The following is a 20,699-nucleotide window of genomic DNA, read 5'->3' on the forward strand; positions in this document are numbered from 1 at the left end:
GGTTCTCCATCATTCTTACTCTTTACATCATTTAACTCACTCAAACACACACTCGAGGAGTAATGAGCTCAACATACAGTGGTCACCATCCATCATCCATATGTCAAGTGATTTTGTAGCAGTAGCTGGAGATTAGAATATTATTTTAATAAATACCTCAGCGACAGAATACATTCCTACTGGCTTTTTTCTTCTTAAAATTACTGTTAATTTTGATTACACTTTCACGTAATATTAAATGACTACGATGGTGTATGTGGCTTTGTTGGTGATGTCATCCAGTTGTGTGTGTTTGTGTTAGTGCAGACCACTCTGTCACGGCCAATTAACTAGCTGATTTCCCTGGTTTCCAGCTCCTCGGAGGGATTTAGAGGTCATTTCTGTGCTCAACTGTGACACATTTACACACTATCTTCCGCTTCTCTCTCTCTGGCAGTCCCTTCCTTTGTTTGCCTTTTGTTCCATGTGATAGTATCCATCTCAACACTCAACACTCTCAACACTATGATGTTTTGGGTGCTTTGGAGATTGCAGACTTTATGCCCTTATTATATTTTAACATTATGATCTAAGTGTAGGTAGGCTATGTCAGTTTCAATCTTATAGTTGGGAATGTGTTCATATATATTCCTCTTCTTTTATTCTTCTATTTATCTTTTTATACTTTTTTTTTAAATAAGTGAACAGTCTTTATTGTTTTGTCCCTTACAGATCACAAATGAATAGCTGTCCTTTCCTCTGTTATTTCTGGTATGACCCTGAACAGAACATCTACTTGCTTCAAATTATAATGAGAATCTTTTTACAAGGTCATTTCTTAAAAAATATGATGCTTTTTGCTGCTGCAAGGACATTTCTGCGTCCATCAGAGAAAAATAATTACATTCACTAATTATCATCTGTCTGAATGCAGAATGTTATTGTGCCGCAGGAGGTTCACATTGATTTTTTGCACACACTAAATTCCTTATTTAATAAAAGTAGAGGATTGCTCTAAGGCAGTTTATTTTTTTCATTTTTTTTTCCTTGTCTTTTCTCTCTACCTCACTCAGCAGGAGAAATATTCTCAGTGTGATTGTTAATGCAGCTCCCTTCGGCTGCGAATCAATCTCTGTCAGAGTTAACCTTTACCGCAGCCATGGTCGGATCGTAATTTTTGATTGAAATGACTCTCAAGAAAGTTGAAGATTTGACTAGAATATTTCTCCCCGTCGCTTATTGTTACTGACATGCCTGTAGATGAGCCAATTTAGTGTGTAAGTGTGTGTTGGCACATTTCTCAACAGCACCCTGGAGGTTGATCAGATGTGCTATGGTTAGTATGTTTTCATTGAGTCAGGAGGTCTAATATGGAGCACAAGCCCTTCGATTGATGGCTTATAGCATTACCTCATCCTCGAGGTCACATGACCAGCTTACCTTTACTAACAGGAGTGACTCATGCGGTCCCAGCTGCATCTGTAATCTGTGTCCCTGACTGAAACGCACACAAACTCGCTTATCTACACAAGCTGTGTCTCTTAGTATTCCCCGTGGAGCGTCTCTGATTGAAGATGTTACTTTGACATGAATGAAGTTGGATATGTCAGAAAATTCAGGTGCTCCAGTCTATCATCCACGTTAGATTACAGGTATAGGCCACCAAACAACATCTGCAAGAAGGCAGAGGGACGACTTTAATGTTGAAAATATGATTAGTTTAAAAAAAGAAAGACATATAAGTCCCTTATTTTTGTTATTTCTCCACTCATTTTTGTTTCTGTATTTTCTTCTTCAGCCCTGGACGCTCGCCCATTTCATTTGACCATGAGATCGTCATGATGAACCATGTCTACAAGGAGCGTTTCCCTAAGGTGAGGTCTAAAACTGATGAACTTGCACATCAGAAGGATATTGGATGGTCTTATTTTCAGAGAAAGAGAAAAGAAAAGTCATATTAATTAATTAATATAAATATTAAATATTTAATATACATATTACTTAACAGAAATATTACAAAATAAATAATGTTTAACATTAATAAAAAAATAAAATAAAAACAGCATTAGCATCAGCGTATACAGACAATAAACAAATAGAAATAAATAAATCACTGTCTTTCTTTTCTATAAGCATAATTTAAAAAAATTTATTCATTTTCTTTCATTTTTAAACACATTTGGTGATTTTTTTTCTGAAAGTGGATGAGTGGTCTTTATAAACTGAAGTATTTTGTTTTGATGCCAGAATAACAAATAAATAAATCAAACTAACAATAAAGTGTTTATGGAAAAATGTGAAGTAACAAATTGTGGGTGGCTGGATATCTCTGTTTTCTCCATGGCTTGGCCTTTGTTTCAACCAAGCCCTTACCAGGACCCTTCTGTCCCACAGGCTACTGCTCAGATGGAGGAAAGGCTGGCTGATTTCATATCCTCCTCAGCTCCTGACAAAGTCATGCCTTTAGCTGACGGCGTCCTGAGCTTCATCCACCACCAGGTCATAGAATTGGCTCGGGACTGCCTGGACAAATCCCGTGAGGGTCTCATCACCTCACGCTACTTCTACGAACTACAGGAAAACCTTGAGAAACTACACCAAGACGTGAGTATGCAAAGATGTGGAGAGTATGTAAGAAGTTGTCAGCAAGGGTATTGACTCCTTGTCATGTAAGGTCTTTCTTGTGGATCCCTAAACATAAATCCATGTCTGCCAAAGTGGTGATGTCATCACATCAGGGCAGAGGTCGTCTCTGGACAGCTGGGCTGTCATAAACAACTCTATCTCTTGTGAATTGGGTACCCTGACGATTGTTCTTTCATCTGTTGGGTCTGTGGTCACCTGTCACATCTGCATTAGTCAGGATACAGGTCGCTGATGTCTTGATTAGCTCAGTTACATTGCCATAGGGGCTGTGTTATGACTCCCAGAGGTCCCATTCCAAATCCACAAATCATGTGTGTGTAGGAATGTGCCAGAGTGTGTGTTTGTTGTGGGGGGGGTTGCAGCACCTTCCTGATTTTAATTTCACACTCCAGTAACCACCACTGGTGACGAATGTGTATCCCAGGCACCCAAGAGGATGGAGCGGGGCGGGAGAGAGAGAATGGGAGGGAGTGAGAATGGAAGGGAGGGATCAGGTCGGGTTTTCCCCTCTTTCTGTTGGTTGTCCATAACCATCCCGTAGCTGTTGCCTACCAGAATCGAAAATGTGCACATCATGATCTCATGCAGTCGCCGTGGCATCACCGCAGCCGTACTTGGCATTCAGGCGAGTAGGGATGACATCATCCAGCCCGTGCTAATTGGCTGATTTAGTTTGGGAGCCGATGGTGACAGGTGGGCCAGACGGGGATCGCGGTATAAACCGCATCTTCAGCAGGTGCGCTCAGAAAAGCATTCCCGACTTCTCCATTTAACCCTTCCTCGCTCGCTGAGAGGATGTCCTGCGTTTCGTGGCAGAGGCGGCTGGAGGAAGAGGAGGTTCTTCAGCAGATTTTAGAGCGCTGGGAGCAGAGCGCGGTCAGAAACCATGTGGATCTAACAGTTGAGTTCCTGATTGTTTTTACTTTGAAGAGTTGCATTGAGTCAAGGTCATAGTCTGATAGCTGCTGTTTTATGTTGTAGAATAGTGGACACACCAGTGATAGGACAATTTAACACTCAAATCATTGACTGTGACTAGAATATTTTTATGCCTGATACCTTCTTGTTTACTTTAAATTGTGAATTGTAGAAAGATTTCAAATATAGTATATGTCTATACATAAAACACAGAATTTAGTTATTAATGATCTACTAATTTTTAAAGTTCTAGACTATTTTATATTAGAAAATATGCACAATTAAATTATTGGCAATATGTATTTAATACTGAGCAATATCAATAAATTAACACAAAATCATTATTACTGGCTTATAACTGATATGGTACAGGTATATCATGCATTTCTATTTCGTATAGTACTATGTTATAGTAACAGTTCCATTCATCTTTTTTTTTTTCTTTTGGTTTCTTTCTATAAGGTCTTTGTTCTTGTTAATAGGCTTTATTTATTAAACTGGACATTTGTCTTAAGGTCAGACTAGTTTTACCTTTTTAAATGACCAGTCTGTATCGTTCAGTCTCCCATGGTTGCATCATTAAAAACACCAGGAGCCAATCTCAAGGCCGGGTCACTTAAGTGACCTGGCTGGCACCATGAGGTTTGGCCCTAGGGGACTCCTGAGAATCCTCTATTGACCCTATATATATATATATATATATATATATATATATATATATATATATATATATATATATATATATATATATATAACTTAGTTTAGAGTATCTCATTTGATCTAGTTTAAGGTAAGATAAAACCATATCCCTCCCTCATCCTGTATCTCTCACTGCTGTTACTTCTGTCTGTCTATAGTGTATTTACTCAGTGCAGAGACCTTTTATTATACTCAGTGTGTGCAGTTTCATTACCTGTATAAATAATTCAGAAGCTGATTAGACATCCCCTGAGGTGGCAGTCCTGTCTGTCAGAGATGGCTCTATTACTGTCAGCCGGCTGTTTAACCATCAGCCCTGAACGGCTCTTCTCTATTCTATTGATGAACTCTCTCCTTTCTGCTGCTTTACACTCTTCCTTTTTATGTACTCTCTTTGTACACCTCATTCAATTATCTCTTGTTGTAGTGCTTTGAGTGTCAGAAATCTCCACTGATATTGCTTCCGACTCATTCGTCACTGGGAAAGCGGAAGGTCAAGTTAAAAGCATTACATTGTAGTATATAATATTCCACCCAGTGTGCTATAATATGTATCTTATATGTATTGCTCATTTTGACAAATGTAGATTATTAAAGTGTTCATTTCATAAAAGTACACACTGAATACTGTGATTAGTATGTTGGTATGCTATTTCAAATCTTTTTTTTTTTTTTTCTGTTTGTTGCCAGGCTCATGAGCGTTCAGAAAGTGGGGAGGTGACATTTGTCACCCAGCTGGTTAAAAAGCTGATGATTATCATCGCCCGACCCGCCCGTCTGCTGGAGTGTTTGGTAAGCACTGATAATTTAAAGGAGTCTAATCTGGACATTATTTGTTCCGAGGCTTCAGAGCAAACTGCCGTACCATAGTTAATGAAGCACATGCTAAGCACCGTATAATTAAAATGCTAGATTTGCCTTGAGGAATGTGCATTTTAAATCAAGGCCACATTGTAAAGCTTCAAAATACATAGTGATTTGTCAGATTTGCTGCATTGTTAAAAAAAAATTAAATCAAGCCAGACATTATGGAAAAACATGTAAACACAAAAGCTGGCTACCACAAGAAGCAGCAGGGCTCCGTGTCTGTGGCCACATGTGTATTTTGAGTAATCTGGTGCATTCAGTAGTATGACAACATACAGTACAGCTCAGCACTGATAGAGGACCAGCAGCTGAGAGAGCAATGAGCTGTTAAACTATTCTGCTTCATGTGTGCACAATGCATCCCAAATACCTCAGTGTGGCACCTGGACTCAAACCTGCCTCAATAAGCACATGAAAAATATTCTGAAGTGTTCATTAAATTAAGGACAGTAATAATGGCCCTTGCTGGGCCGTTTGTTTGGTTCTTATTTTATTCATATTCTTCAATTATATTTTGTAAAAAATACTGTATATGTAGAATTATTTTAACTATTTGTGTGAATGACCCTAAATAAGAGGACCTTTTAGCCTGTTACAAAAAGTCCTATGATTATAATGATTATAAATATTTGTCTGGAATCAGGATTCAAGAAACAAGTAATACGTTTATCATAATTTGACAATTTAGTTCTGAAATATTTGATGTTTGATCTATTCAGGGTTCCCACTCTTAGCCAAATCAAAGTCCCATTCAGAGTCAAATTCCCTGACTTTCCCTGACTAAAAAGCTGAATTTCCATGACTTGTAATGAACAGAAAAAAGGTAGCTGTTGTTCTCCTTCTCCCATATTTCTTTGTTTGATAGTACCGTATTTTCCGGACTATAAGTCGCATTTTTTTTTCATAGTTTGGCTGGTCCTGTGACTTATACTCAGGTGCGACTTATAGTCCGAAAAATACGGTAGTTTTACAAACTTTACTATTGCTTTTCTGTCAGCTTTTGAATTGGTCATTTTGCAAGAAAAGCTCTTGAAATTGATATTTTTCCTGGCATGTTTACCTTTGTTAAAAGGTACAGCCTTGTGACTGCATTTGACTTAAGTGATTGACAGTTGATAAATGGTTAGGGAATAAAATGGCGCTGAAAATAGCCTTAACAATAGGCAAAACGCATGAAAAAAAACACACACACACACAAAATACATTATGATAAATGGAAATTGGAAAACAAAAAAATCCCTTATATCAACCCCCCACCCCCCCCCCCCCACCCCCACACACACACACACACACACACAATTTTATTTTTTTATTTATAATAAATAAATAAATCCATCACTTTCGATGTCTGGAATATACCTTTTTAAATTCCATGATATTCCAAAAATTCCATGTGCTGAAACCTATCTATTCCAGACAGCATCAGAAGTGTACCAAAAAAAAAAATTCCAATACCTTAATAAATTAAATGATTGGGGACTGAGTTGATGTCAGATTTTAATATTCATATCATGAACCTAAAATACTCCCTAATTCACCCTATGTGTTGTAGGAGTTTGATCCAGAAGAGTTTTACCACCTGTTAGAGGCTGCTGAGGGTCATGCTAAAGAAGGTCAGTGCATCAAGTCTGACATCCCTCGATACATCATCAGCCAGCTGGGCCTCACCAGGGACCCCCTTGAGGGTAAGAACGCTACTTACAATGGCCTCAAAAGCATTTGAACACTAGGCTACACTTAAAAATTGGATGAGATGCAAAAATAAATAAAAATCAGACCATGTGGCATCTGCAGAAACAAATGATATTTGTTTTGATATTTTGTTATCTAATACATTGATACATTTTTAGGTGTGGCATAAGTGTCCAGAAGCTTTTTGGGATTGTATGAAGCAACTCTGTTATTAGGTTTGTTGTAATAAATCAGGAACCACAATGACATTCATGTTGTTTTTCAATGACATCTGTTTGCTTTCTTTAAATTTTTTCACTCTCGCTCTCTAGAAATGGCCCAGCTGAGCAGCTATGACAGCGGTAACCCTGAAACGCCAGAGACAGAGACAGATTCCACAGATGTGAGTAATAGAATTGAGTCTTCAATAGAATTGAGTCTTTAACAGGTTTGAAGTCTTAAATGACTCTATTGATTGTATATAATAACATTCCACTAAGACCAAGTGCTTGTGTTTATGTGCAGAGTCGAGGAGCCACCGTACAACCACTCCAGCCTCAGCCTCAGCCTCAACCCAAAACTAAAACTCCACGTGAGGAAGACTTTGAGACCATTAAACTCATTAGTAATGGAGCCTATGGGTAAGACATTAGGATTTCACTACTGCAGCAATGAATAAAAAACCTAAGACCTTTAAAATTTGAAATTATCTAATTGGCTCTCCACCAATAATCATAGAGTCATAGAGAAGGATGTTTCAAGCTCAATAGTAATACATGCCTCTCTCCACTCAGGGCTGTGTTTCTGGTGAGGCATAAGGAGACCCGTCAGAGGTTTGCCATGAAGAAGATCAACAAGCAGAACCTGATCCTGCGAAACCAGATCCAGCAGGCCTTTGTGGAAAGAGACATCCTGACATTTGCAGAGAACCCTTTTGTTGTCAGCATGTTCTGCTCTTTTGAGACAAGGAGGCATCTTTGTATGGTTATGGAGTATGTGGAGGGTAAGAAACACTCTTTTTGGAGGGTGACTGTGTTCATGGAGGATTACAGTGTAGGATACAACACAGTAATGCTGAAGTTGAAAGTGTTTATTTGTGTGTCTGAAGGTGGGGACTGTGCCACTTTGCTGAAGCACATTGGGGCTCTGCCTGTGGACATGGCACGCATGTACTTTGCTGAGACTGTTCTAGCACTGGAATACCTTCATAATTACGGCATCGTGCACAGAGACCTTAAACCTGACAAGTAAGTACATGGAACCCCAAACCACAGTGTCTGTAGTTGACATTGTCGTCGATTTATGGGGCTTTATTTATCCTTTAAATTCCATTTTACTTTATACGAATATAAAACATGCTTGTTAGGCTGCAACAGATCACTTGTCTTTGATTAAAACCAGTGTTTCCCAACCCCTTTTTTTACCTCGGCGCACTAAGTGTGCCATGACAGGTCGTCCGGTTTGCCGTGGAAAATTATCAGAAACTTTTTTATCTCTATTATATTTCATTATTATTATTTAAAATCAGTGCTATTGGTCATCGTTATGTCTGTTTGTGGGGTTTTCAAATATTTAACCAATGAAAAGCATTCAAAAGAGCTTGTGACTAAACTTCTTAACGCCATTGGATCATCAGATTGTCAGTCAAACCTCATAACTCCACCCCACCTTCATTCAGAATGAAGTGCCATGACACAGCTCACAGACTGACAACTACTACTTCACAATGAAATGGAAAATGGTTGCATAGGGGATAGGAACATAGGGCACACCCTGCGGGGGGGTGGGGGCCCTAAATAACAGGAGGGGTTGTGTTGAAAAAAGGAAAATCATGTGTTGATGATAGCAAGAGATTAAATATTGTCATTAAGAGTATATTTGAATTTCCAATGAATGTAGGCTTGTTACATTTTGGCTATTATTACTAGGTTACTTTTATTATTAAATGAATATTACAATTAATTTGCTCTGCAATAATTTCCTAGCGCATCACCGCATGACTGACACACTGGGAAGATGATAAAAGATTATGCTATTAGCTTAGGTTAGTCTTCATTGAAAATGTTTTAAAATGTCTTTTAAAACAGGTCTGTTATAGCCTACAATGAATTATAAGTCTAAAGCTTAAATAAAATTGGTAACACTTTCAAAAACAACCTTGTCAACACGAAATACGTTTCTTCTCATTGTTTTCACTATGTACGGGCTACAAGAGAAACATTAATGATATAAATTAAAACAGTTATACATTGCATATTAAGTAGGGGATTCGTCTCTCATCGTCTCTGAGAGAATGTGCGCCGTTAATTTGTGCGTCGTCAAATGACGAAAGCACTGTTAGTTTTTACTTTCACTTTCATGGTGAAAGTCGTTCACCGGCATAGGGTTAGGTCTTACACAAATGTTACATGTTGCTTGTATGATATTTACTGGCTCGCCTTCACAGTTTAAATCAGAAATATTTACAATATTGAGACACCCCACCACTACAACCCATGCGACTTTTGGTTTCCAGAGGGGGGTTAAAGAGCAGAGAAGAGTTGTAGCGTTTGCTGTCCAGTTGTAGCCAATATATTTTCTGTGTTTTAAATATCCTGTGCATAGTGGTTCATTATTTATATCATGATATTTTGTTCAAATGTATTAAACAACAGCTGAAACAGAGCACCCATATAGCTACAATAAACTTTATAACCTACAAACTGATGAAAACGTAATGCGATCAATTAACTGCTTCAGATGTGGCCATTCTAATGATGAAAAAACACAGATCTCCATTATTTGGTTGTTAAAAACTTTGTTAAATCCATTTAAGTATGATTTTCTGAAATTAGGTGCAAGTGTCTGATCATACATAAAGCCAAAATACCAACTCTGATGATGCTTATGCTTAGTGGTGTGCCTGTGCCGCGGCAGAAAAAAAGTTGGAAAAAAAAGCTGGTTTAGACACCTTTTTAGATAAATAGATGGCCTTTTCATATTCACTGATGTCTGAATAAAGAATGGGTTTTTCAACAGTCTCCTGATTACTTCAATGGGACACATCAAACTGACAGATTTCGGCCTGTCCAAGATTGGTTTAATGAGCTTAACAACCAATCTATATGAGGGCCACATTGAAAAAGACGCCCGAGAATTTCTGGACAAGCAGGTACAGAGACTATTTGCCTCTTTCATTGTTAATTATTGATTTATTAAAAGGAAGCTGTGTAAATCTCAAATCTCTTTCTTTCTCTCTCCAACAGGTGTGTGGTACTCCTGAATACATAGCGCCTGAGGTCATTCTGAGGCAGGGCTATGGAAAGCCAGTGGACTGGTGGGCCATGGGAGTCATCTTGTATGAGTTTCTCGTGGGATGTGCTCCCTTTTTTGGGGATACACCTGAGGAACTGTTTGGACAAGTCATCAGTGGTTAGTGTTAAAAAAAATACTATTTTGTGATAAAAATATTATTTCCTTAAAAATTTCATCTTGATGTATACACTATACAAACATAAGTGCCCAAACTTTTGACTTGTAGGTATATGAATTAATTTATCATTATTATACTCTCACTTTTCTAAACAGTGTAATCTGCTTTGCCAGTCTTTAATTAATTTTGGAAAACTTAATACACTCCTAAATTAGGACTGTTCTTGTGTAATCTAAGATATCAAAATACTCTGATATTTAAAAAAAAAACTCTGTGAACCTAATTCTGTTGATGAGGGGACTTTCAAAAATATGATTCGGTATGTGTGGTTCAATAGATGAGATAATCTGGCCAGAAGGTGATGAAGCTTTGCCTCCGGATGCTCAAGATCTCATCTCCAAACTACTGCGGCAAAACCCTCTGGAGCGTCTGGGAACAGGTCCTCTAGCACACAAACTCAAACTTACTTACACAGACTTTGACTTCCTCTGGTTATGTCTTAAAAGAGTGACTTGACTGGTCTGCTGAGATTAATAGTGCATGAATAAACCTGAACAGAAAGAAGACTTAAATGCTATCCTATATCTCTGTTTTTGAGAAATATTTGAAGAGATGTTCTCTCTCCCTGTCTCACAGGGAGTGCGTTTGAGGTGAAACAGCACCGTTTCTTTACTGATCTGGACTGGAACAGTCTCCTGAGGCAGAAGGCAGAGTTTATTCCTCAGCTGGAGTCAGAGGATGACACTAGCTACTTTGACAGTATGTATTCAGGCTGCAGAGACTGTAGAGAAATTGATAACAAGACACTCTATTCTCTACCTGTAATACAGATGCACACCACATGGGCCTATATTTTCTAAAACCCTATTTGAAATTTCTTTCTTCAACCCTCTAGCACGCTCAGATCGGTATCATCACGTAGACTCAGAGGAAGAGGATGACACAAATGATGATGACCATTTGGAGATCCGTCAGTTTTCCTCCTGTTCACCACGATTCAGCAAGGTATGAAGTAACACATGCTAACACTCTTAACAACAGCAAATGTACTGTAGTATTGCTTTTTCTTCTGTTTCTGTTTGCCTTCCTAACTTAATCAGTCTTCTCCTCTTCATCTCTACCTGTCGGCCTGCCTTTTTCAGGTATATAGTAGTATGGAGCGTCTTTCCTTGCATGAAGAGAAGCGCACCCCTCCTCCCACTAAGCGCAGTCTTAGTGAAGAGGGAGGAGAGCGTATCGATAGTCTCAGTGGCCTGAAGTCTCGAGACCGGAGCTGGCTGGTGGGCTCACCTGAGATGTGAGTGAATAACCTGAAATGATTCTGATGAACAAATAATAGATTTCTTAGTCATGTATCTTTGAAAAATACATTCACTTTTTGTTCAACATGGTGTAATGAACTGGACATTTGGGCTTTTGTAGCCTAAGGAAGCGACTCTCTGTTTCTGAGTCATCTCACACCGAGAGCGACTCCAGCCCGCCTCTGACCGTACGTCGACGCTGCTGCTCGGCCATCATCGAAATGCCTCGATTTGCCATTTCCAGCGAAGAGGATGGTGGTGTGGGGGGCAGGAAGACCCCCGTGAGGGGCCCTCGTGGGGAAGATCTGCCTCAGGCCATACCAGAGCTCCCTGTGGAGAGAGAACTCAGGCTGGATGAATCGCCAACAACACCAGGCTCCACTTCCAGCCAGATCAGCCAGTCCACAGTCACACGTTAGTCTTGAATTGTATCTGTTCTAACTTTAGTGGAAAATTGTTACAAATATTTTTAAGACAGGCCCTAGACTTAATGAGATTAATTGTGAGTGTCGATTTATTATTTTAAATTACACTATATTGGGCCATTCTGATAGTTTGCTATTTTCTGTAGTAGTATCTCTGCTAATTTTTTGTGTGATTTCAGCTGGTAGTTCTGGTGACGTGTTGGATCGAGCTTCTCGCTACAGTGCTGAAGGATCTGAAAACTCTACTCCTAAAGCCATCAGTGATTTGGCAGCTCGTAGAGCTCGTCACAGACTGCTTTCAGGAGATACAGAGAAACACACATCACGTCCACTTAACAAAGTTATCAAGTCCGCTTCAGCGACTACCCTCTCACTTATGATCCCTGCTGGTAAAGTCAATAGTCACAATGATCATTTTGGTTTTGCCATGCAAAAATTTTTCTTTTGTTGGTTCCTAAACAACAGGATGACATATGTCGATAGGTTAACAATCCTAATTCTTCTGCTATCCTTATGATTTGTTGATATAAATATTGTACCATGACCAATATGGACCATGTCTTACTAGTCATTTGTTTGGATTGGCTGTCTCTATCTCTATCTAAACATGTATGTGATGGACTGTCACACTTTAACTGTAGCATTATTTCTTTTTTCTTTCAGATCACCACGGTGCCTCTCCTCTGGCCAGTCCCATGTCCCCTCACTCTCTCTCGTCCAACCCTTCATCACGTGACTCCTCACCCAGCCGAGACCTGTCCCCAGCTGTCTCTAGTGTCAAACCTGCCATAGTCATCCACCGAGCAGGCAAGAAATATGGTTTCACCCTGCGTGCCATCAGGGTTTACATGGGAGACACAGACATATATACTGTGCACCATATGGTCTGGGTGAGTATGGCAGATTCTGTTATTCTTCATATGATGCAGTTAGACTGCATCAATTTGGGTACCGAAACGAATATGTAACCAGTATGTACTAGAAACGAATCAGAACGCAGAGTTCAGTACCTCATTTCGGTGCCACTTAAAAACTTGAGCGATCGATTGAAATATAACGCAAGTGTCTATGTTGTTTTCACATCCTGACTTAAAAGCACAACTCGGCAAATGAGAGCATCCAAGGAGCACATGAACGCAACAATTATACTTGCTTTAATGGCAGCAGGTAGATACCGTTAGCTAGCTAAGCTAAACATTCTTAAATTAAAATGCTTAAAGCTAAACTTCCCTTGTAATGACTTGCAGTGAGAATTGTTTCTAAACCTGTTGTCCAACAAAAGAGAACACTATAACATTTTTACTCCACAACTGCTTCCTTTTGTGATCTGATGTGATGCTTCTTGTCACAGAATGAGGCAGAAAATATTCACAGTACTGAAAAAAGCATATGGTAAAAAGTCTATGTTGATTAGCAATGGATTATAAATATACTTAATTATGATGAAAATGCCAAAGATGACTTAAATAAGACAAATTAACTACATTGTCGCAGTTAAGTGTATATTGTCTTTGATTTGTCATTCAAAATATTTATATCTTCTATTTACTCAGTTACAGCGATAGCAATGCCTTTGTACATATTAGGGATTTACTGAGTTCTATTCCTTCTGTGATGCACATGTGGAGTTTCTGTGCAAGGGGGCCCTCTCGCATCTACTATGAATGAAACGTATATTAAATGTGTTTATAGCGCTCAATAATGGCCAATCCATTTTCTTTTTTTTTTTTTATAAAGTATCGGTTCAGGCACTGGTACTATTTAAAAAGTATAAATTTGGCACCAGTATTGTAAAAAAAAAAAAAAAATGATACCCAATCCTAGTTTTGAGTGCTCTAACGTGGCTTTGCAGCACGTAGAAACTGGGGGACCTGCTCATGAGGCTGGACTGAGAGAGGGAGATCTCATCACGCATGTTAATGGAGAGCCTGTCCATGGACTTGTGCATACAGAAGTTGTAGAGCTCATTCTCAAGGTAAATTGGCAGCCCTAATCTGATGAGCATCATTGCTTTAGAAATGATAGATTTTCAGATTAATTACTTTTTATTTTGCAGAGCGGCAGTAAGGTGTCCATTTCTGCAACGTCCTTTGAGAATACATCAATTAAAGTTGGCCCTGCACGCAAAACCAGCCACAAATCCAAAATGGCCCGGCGCAACAAAAGAACCAAAACCAGAGAAGGACAAGACAGGTGAAGTCTAACGTTTATCATCAAATCCAAAAACTTAAATCACACAAAGTTCTTCCCATTTTAGTTCCTCAGACTTACATTTGCTGTCCCATTTATGGTTTTTATATACTTGTATATCCACTACAGTAAGAAGAGGAACTCCCTGTTTCGGAAGATCACCAAGCAGGCGACCCTTCTCCACACCAGTCGTAGCCTGTCCTCTCTGAACCGCTCAGTCTCATCAGGTGAAAGTGTCCCAGGGTCTCCCACGCACATGTCCCCTCGTTCACCCACACAGGGCTGTCGTTCCACACCTGACTCTGCCCACTCAGGTGAAGCTCCATACAAACTAATGCCAATATGATTTTGATGCATGTAATGTCATGTCAAATCATGTTCTCATTTCATTTAACATTGTCATCTACATACAATATTGTAATTAGTTCCCCATTATCAAATCATAATCATAAACTTTCTCTTTCTCTAATGCAGTTGGTGGGAACTCATCCCAAAGTAGCTCACCTAGCTCCAGTGTGCCAAACTCTCCTGCCAGTTCTGGTCAGATAAGACCAAGCTCCTTGCATGGTCTGGCTCCCAAACTACAGCGCCAGTATCGCTCACCCCGTCGGAAGTCTGCAGGCAATATCCCATTATCCCCTCTGGCTCGTACACCATCGCCCACCCCTCAGAGCACCTCCCCACAGCGATCTCCTTCACCCCTGTCTAGCCACTCACTCATCACTTCTTCAATAGGCCAGTCTTTCCCTGTCAAACTCCACTCTTCACCTCCATTAGTAAGACAGATATCCCGCCCAAAGAGTGCAGACCCTCCTCGCTCTCCTCTGCTCAAGCGTGTCCAATCAGCTGAGAAGCTTGCATCCTCTCTTTCTTCTTCCTCCTCATCTCCTTCTCCTTCCTCTGCTGCTGATAAAAAGCTGCCAGTTGGTGCCAGCCGCAAACACAGTCTTGATACCTCACATTCAGATTTTAAAAAAGAGATGCTGCAGCGAGACCCCAGTCTACAGAGCCTGCAGGAGTCAGCCAGTGAGACTCTAATGGGAGGAAGAGTGTCTCCCGCAGAAAAGGGCAGCCTGCAGAAAGGTTCAGTTCGTAAACTGGGCAGGCAAGAAGGTCCTGAGTCTGGAACTGGAAGTCTGGGACTTGTTCCTGGGAAGAGTAAACTGAAAGACAAGCTGTCTGCCATACGCCAGGATCGTGCTGAGCGTCGAGAGTCTCTTCAAAAACAGGATGCCATCCATGAGGTTGACTCCTCAGAGGATGAGACAGATGAAGGGTCGGAAGATAGCCAAGATGGACGTAGGACAAGCTATGTTCCTCCAAGCCATGTCTTGAGGCCTACTACTGTAATGGCCTCTCCCCATACCATCAGGATGGGACCAGCAGCTCCACCAACACTGGGACTGTTGCCCTCAACGGTTGCACCCCCAGGCTTACCTCAGCCCAGCATAGGACTGCAGATACAAAGCCAAAGTACCACTCAATCTCAGACACAAACTTCAGCCTCACTGTCAATGCAAGGTACAGCCAAGCCCCCAGAACAGAATCCTACAACCTGTATTGTGGCCCAAGGCTCCAGTTCAACACTAGCTGAAGAGTCAAAAAAGAAAGAGTCAAAGGCACAGGACTCTCAGTTCAGTGTAAGGCCTTCTCCGTCTCAACCCAGCCCTCTATCCAGCACCTTTTGCACCCATGGTAGTGCCTTTACCTCTGTTAGCAAAGACCCATTTGTCAAACCTGCCATACCTCCACTGGATCCCCGGAGAACCCCCAAATCTTCTGAGCCCAGGTCCAAGACCAGTGGTAAAATAGAGTCTAGCACAACTTCTGGAATGACCAGGGATATCCCTGTTTCTACCACACCAACTGGAGGCATCACCAAGGAAATGAAGGAGGCTGACAATCGCAGACAGGCTGCAGCTGCCGCTGCTGCATCCTCTCCATCCACTCCCTCTGAGAGTGGAATGGACAAAGTCGTGTCTCAACTGGCCACTGTGGCTAAGAGTGTGCTTGGCCCTGTCAAACTCAACATCCCAGGTACTAAAGAGGCGTCAGAGCGGACAAAGGACCAGCATCCCCAGACAGATCCCACCCACCCAAAGATAAAAGAATGTGGTCTGGAGCGTTCTGATTCTCCTGTCCACTTGAGCCCATCTGCTGCTTCCGGCTCCCAGTCTTCACTGCTGACTGAATCTCCCTCTAAACAAACATCATCTAAATCTGAGCACGTCTCAACTTCACAGAGATCTTTAGAGGTCCCAGGGACTTCCAAAAAGCCAACTCCTCCAAACTCCCAAGCTGGAGAAGAACATCAGGATAGACCAGGGACTCCGAGAAGTGGCACCGCACCAAGGCCTAGGTCTGAAGCACAATCTCAGGCCCAATCAAAGCCTAGTTCCACTACTTCACGAGACAAATCCAACAAGACAACGTAGCAGTCTTGCAGAAAGACCCATTTTCTCCAGCTTTCATTTAACTTGCCTATGACAGACAAATACACATTGTAACACAAAGCAGTTGTCCTGTTTAATTTCAATATCCCTGTGAAATGACTGGAAAGATGAGACTGAGGGAAGAGATGGATGTGTTTACAGATTATCTCAACAGCTTAATTTCAGAATGTTCTTTGCTCTGCCATTTACTTAATAACTGAGGCTTCATAATTGTTAGATTTTCTTGTTCCTTCGTTTTTGAGGATTTTTCTTAGCAGTTAGAAAACCTGGAAAATTGCTTGGGTCTGGGCCTTGAGAGACAGAAACCGTGTCCACTTACAGTATATTACCTCTTCATATTATCTTTATATTACTTAAAGAATCTTCTCTTATAGTAGTTATAGTGGTGCCTTAAAACAAAACCTCAGCATTTCATTTGTATTTCTTTCTGCCTGTTCATCTTTGAAGGAAGACATATTGCAGCAATAAGAGTAGCGTATCCTGAGCAATGTTCACAAACAAACAAAGTTGATTTCATCACACTTGTAGGATCAAACAGTAAAGAAAAACCAGTCTGCGTTTTCTGTCTTTCTCACTTGCACTTGTGTCAGCTTTTAATTTTATCGGACACCTATGAGATGTATGTCTATGAAAAATTCAACCTGAGATTTTCCCTTTGGCAGTTATCACTAATGTTGTACTGTATATGGTAACTAAATTTTGGATGTATAATGGGGGAGAATGATGGCCATTAATTACATTAATGACCTCTGTACAAGTTACTCAATGTTTCTAATAAGAAATAAACGTTTTAGAAATTATTTGGAATGACTTTGTATAATAAATCATGTGATCTTTGGCCATCATTCAGATCTCCGTAATGTTGGCAAGCTACATTTTAGCTCAAGACATTACTTGTAACTTGCACATCATTATGTGTAGATTTTGTTTGGTTTCGCCTTTGTTCAGAATTTCAAGCGGACCATTTTATTTTTTGTTCATCAGCTTGCGTGTTTTATTTTATCTCATTTTAAAATCTGGACCAATTAGCAGTTGTCTCTGTATATTTGTTTGCTTTTTTGTTTTTCTATTTCAGCAGACTTGCCTCTGGTGTGTGTGTGTGCGTCTGTGTACAGAAGCATGTTTGAGTGTTTGTTTGTGTGGGTTCTTATATAATGCATATTTAAAAAGTCTGTTATTTGTTCGTTTTATGCCCTAGACAGTGGGAGTGTGTTTTTGACTGGTGTCCTATCTTTGCCATATCAGCTCTGTCTGATTCAGCCCTTTGTCATATACCAGGCAAAGATGTATTTGCACAAACCCTTTTTTTATTTTGTGTGTCAATAATATGAAAACCAATAAATACAGTATCCAGTTAGATCCCAGTTGGGGTCTTGAGGGGTTTGACCAGTAAGTGAGACTGTGGTACGTTTTCAAGTTACCTTGACATAATGTTAACACTTTAATGTATTTAAAGGTTAACCTGTGGAACTTTAATTTTTTAACCACCTTTTACATTTATAATCAAAATCAGTTAGTTGTCTGTATTATGTTTACATTGTTTCCCACATCTTTTTTCTTAATGTTCAACACTTGCTCCTAGTAAAATGTCTAGTTGCTAAGAACAAGTCAATCCTAAAAGGCTCTTTCCAACATACTCCTGCCCTCCTTTTGACCTTGACCACATAGAAAGGTGTCAAAAAAGTGTTTTTAGTTGGTCTTTATAACTGATTGTGATTGAGTCACATGATGATAGTATGTACAGTTACTCTATAACCTTATTCATGTTTTGTCCATATAAAATGTGAATGGATGTCTTGCACACTTATGCTTCTTTAAGGAATGGAGCTGTTGATCGCACTGCAGCCTGAAGCTTAATTCCTGAAAAACTTAATTAACCTGGGCACCATGATCAGTGAAAAATGCACTTGTGGCGAGAATGGCATTTGGATGAAGTTGGAAATGCATCTGTGGGCAGTCGGGTTTGTTAGAGTGTTTGACCTGTTGGGTCTAGAGAACTTTCATCGATCCTACGCACTAGTGGTCAAGGCGTAAATATACAGTTAAGAACAACGCTTAACCATTATGTCCAAAAGTTTTGACCTACAACTGAATCCCACTCCAAAGTTATCATTCTCAAACCCAAACTTAAATTGGGAGGGCTTATAGAAACTGCCCTTAAATGTTTACATGTGTTTTGAGAGATCATTTGTAAACAGCACACTCTAGTGCATCATGTCTAAATAATGTGTCATACGTGTAGTGTGAATGCTCAGGCACATTTTGTAGCTTAGATGATGGCAGACCACTAGTGATTTCCTTTCTGGCTGCATTGCATTTGAGATTTTACAGGGTGTAAAGACATTGTGTCAAGAAACCGTTGCATTCACTCGATTAGCCTAGTATTTAGTTTTTCACTAATTTTTTACACATAGTCTCTGAAGACCTGCTTCACATTCTACCCGTTGTGCTCTTGACAAAAATGGAAAACAGTATGTAAATGTTAAATTCATCTCTGCTCCCTTTTCGTGAGCTGCCTTGGGCTGTAAAAGTGAACGCTAACTGCTTTCTCGTGTACGTGATGGGGATGTTGATGATGGTTGGGCTATTTGTTGAGGTGAAGTCTGGTTTCAGAAAGCCTGCGGTGGTCATCCATCAATGTCCCGCAGCCACATGCCACCATGCACGCACTAGTGAAATGTAATCTCACACACCGTCTAGAGCAAATTTAGCCGCCACCTCTCACCTGTGGTATAGCTTGGCTCTTTATGATCTAAAAAAAAAAAAAAAAAAAAAACTTTGGAGCACACATACATGCACTACTTACATCTGCCTACCATAAACACGCATATAGGCTCTTATGTCCAACCACTGCCCTCCTAATGTCTGTGTGTGTTGGTGTTTGACCCAAATGGCAGCACAGATGAGATGGTTTACTTTTATGTAAATATTTTTAGGTCTGGTGTTCTGAGTGTCTTTAATATAAACATAATTGAAGTTATTTGGTGTGCAATGGCCACTGCCTTAGACGTGACACAGATGGAATGGGACAATGACTATACTGTGTGTATTTTAAGACCTGGCACTAACATGGGAGTCAATGGTGAAACTGGTGTCATGGATTTAGGGCACTGTCCGTGTGTCAGTCATGCTTTGTCCAAGACTAAAGGAGACTATGTGGTTGTACAGACACGAGTGAAAAGAAAAAGAAAAATCTGCTAAGAGTTAAACCAGTGCAATATCTTACATTTTTCTGTTGTGGTAAGACGCATGTTTGTTGTTAATCCTACCTTATGAATAATAAAGATTTCTTTTTTAAAGTAACTCGGCATGCGTCTTGTATTTATTAATGCAAATCAGTAAGTTGGATCTACCAAACAGATGTTGCTAACAGCAAATGAATAATAGTGTTGCATCCAACAGAATTTTTTTCATCTGTAATGGAATAACAACTGCCAGTGCAAAACAATGCAAAAACAACTTTTTTTAAGCCAGTTTAAAACATGCCTGTCTTCCATTGCTTGGACAAACGGCACTACAACACTGAATATCAAAAGTGTAAAACTTCTCTGCAGAAGTGAAACTGTAAAACAATAAAAATAGAAAAGTAAATTCTTGAACTTGGAGTGCAGATGTAAAAGTAGTTGGTCTCTAAAGATCTATTAAATGCTTCACTTGGATCTTCTTTAGTAAAAAAAAAAAAAAGTGAAAGTTTTTCCATGATGCAGTTAAATCTGTTCAATGTTGCATGGGAAGCCAGTTTTAAATAAAGAAGAGCATTGAAAAATTCACTATCGGCTCATTTCACCTTATTTAAGGCATGTCAAATAGATCCCTTATGGACAGTTATTTTGCTATTTGCTCACCTGTCACAAGCTTGTTTCAGGGAATTCATTGCCATAATGAATGCAGAAGACAGTCAGCACAAGACATACTGTAAACACCATGTTAATAGGTGTAGCATGCCAACGCTAGGCATTGACAAGACAAAGTAATGAAGTCCATTAGGTTCTGGTGAGTGTGTGTTTTCTCCGGGCTCTCAGATGCACTGAATGTATGTTCAAGAGCTGTTATGCCCTGAGGGCAAAGACAAAGGGGTCGAAGGTTATCTGGCTTGCTAAAAAGGCGCCCACCATAAGGGGATAATTGGACTCTGTCT

The 20,699-nt window shown here is 39.9% G+C and overlaps 1 protein-coding gene across 7 annotated transcripts in view; it reads left to right on the forward strand.

The window, feature by feature from the left end:
* LOC127960229 (microtubule-associated serine/threonine-protein kinase 2) overlaps positions 1-19,864 on the forward strand; it is a 146,002-nt gene extending 126,138 nt beyond the window's left edge. For all 7 annotated transcript variants that reach the window (XM_052559847.1, XM_052559849.1, XM_052559845.1 and 4 more), the window contains 21 exons: positions 1,778-1,853; positions 2,374-2,583; positions 4,933-5,034; positions 6,662-6,794; positions 7,113-7,183; positions 7,306-7,421; positions 7,575-7,783; positions 7,889-8,027; positions 9,799-9,931; positions 10,026-10,191; positions 10,530-10,631; positions 10,829-10,951; positions 11,088-11,197; positions 11,335-11,489; positions 11,615-11,907; positions 12,098-12,307; positions 12,582-12,808; positions 13,771-13,893; positions 13,975-14,111; positions 14,238-14,422; positions 14,583-19,864. In XM_052559847.1, coding sequence (XP_052415807.1) covers positions 1,778-1,853; positions 2,374-2,583; positions 4,933-5,034; positions 6,662-6,794; positions 7,113-7,183; positions 7,306-7,421; positions 7,575-7,783; positions 7,889-8,027; positions 9,799-9,931; positions 10,026-10,191; positions 10,530-10,631; positions 10,829-10,951; positions 11,088-11,197; positions 11,335-11,489; positions 11,615-11,907; positions 12,098-12,307; positions 12,582-12,808; positions 13,771-13,893; positions 13,975-14,111; positions 14,238-14,422; positions 14,583-16,543 — 4,981 coding nt within the window. In that variant the 3' untranslated portion in view covers positions 16,544-19,864. The remainder of the gene's footprint in view (positions 1-1,777; positions 1,854-2,373; positions 2,584-4,932; positions 5,035-6,661; positions 6,795-7,112; positions 7,184-7,305; positions 7,422-7,574; positions 7,784-7,888; positions 8,028-9,798; positions 9,932-10,025; positions 10,192-10,529; positions 10,632-10,828; positions 10,952-11,087; positions 11,198-11,334; positions 11,490-11,614; positions 11,908-12,097; positions 12,308-12,581; positions 12,809-13,770; positions 13,894-13,974; positions 14,112-14,237; positions 14,423-14,582) is intronic.
* The last annotated feature ends 835 nt before the right edge of the window (positions 19,865-20,699 follow it).

The sequence above is a fragment of the Carassius gibelio genome, chromosome B6 (genome assembly GCF_023724105.1).
Source record: "Carassius gibelio isolate Cgi1373 ecotype wild population from Czech Republic chromosome B6, carGib1.2-hapl.c, whole genome shotgun sequence".
In the NCBI taxonomy this organism is placed as follows: domain Eukaryota; kingdom Metazoa; phylum Chordata; class Actinopteri; order Cypriniformes; family Cyprinidae; genus Carassius; species Carassius gibelio.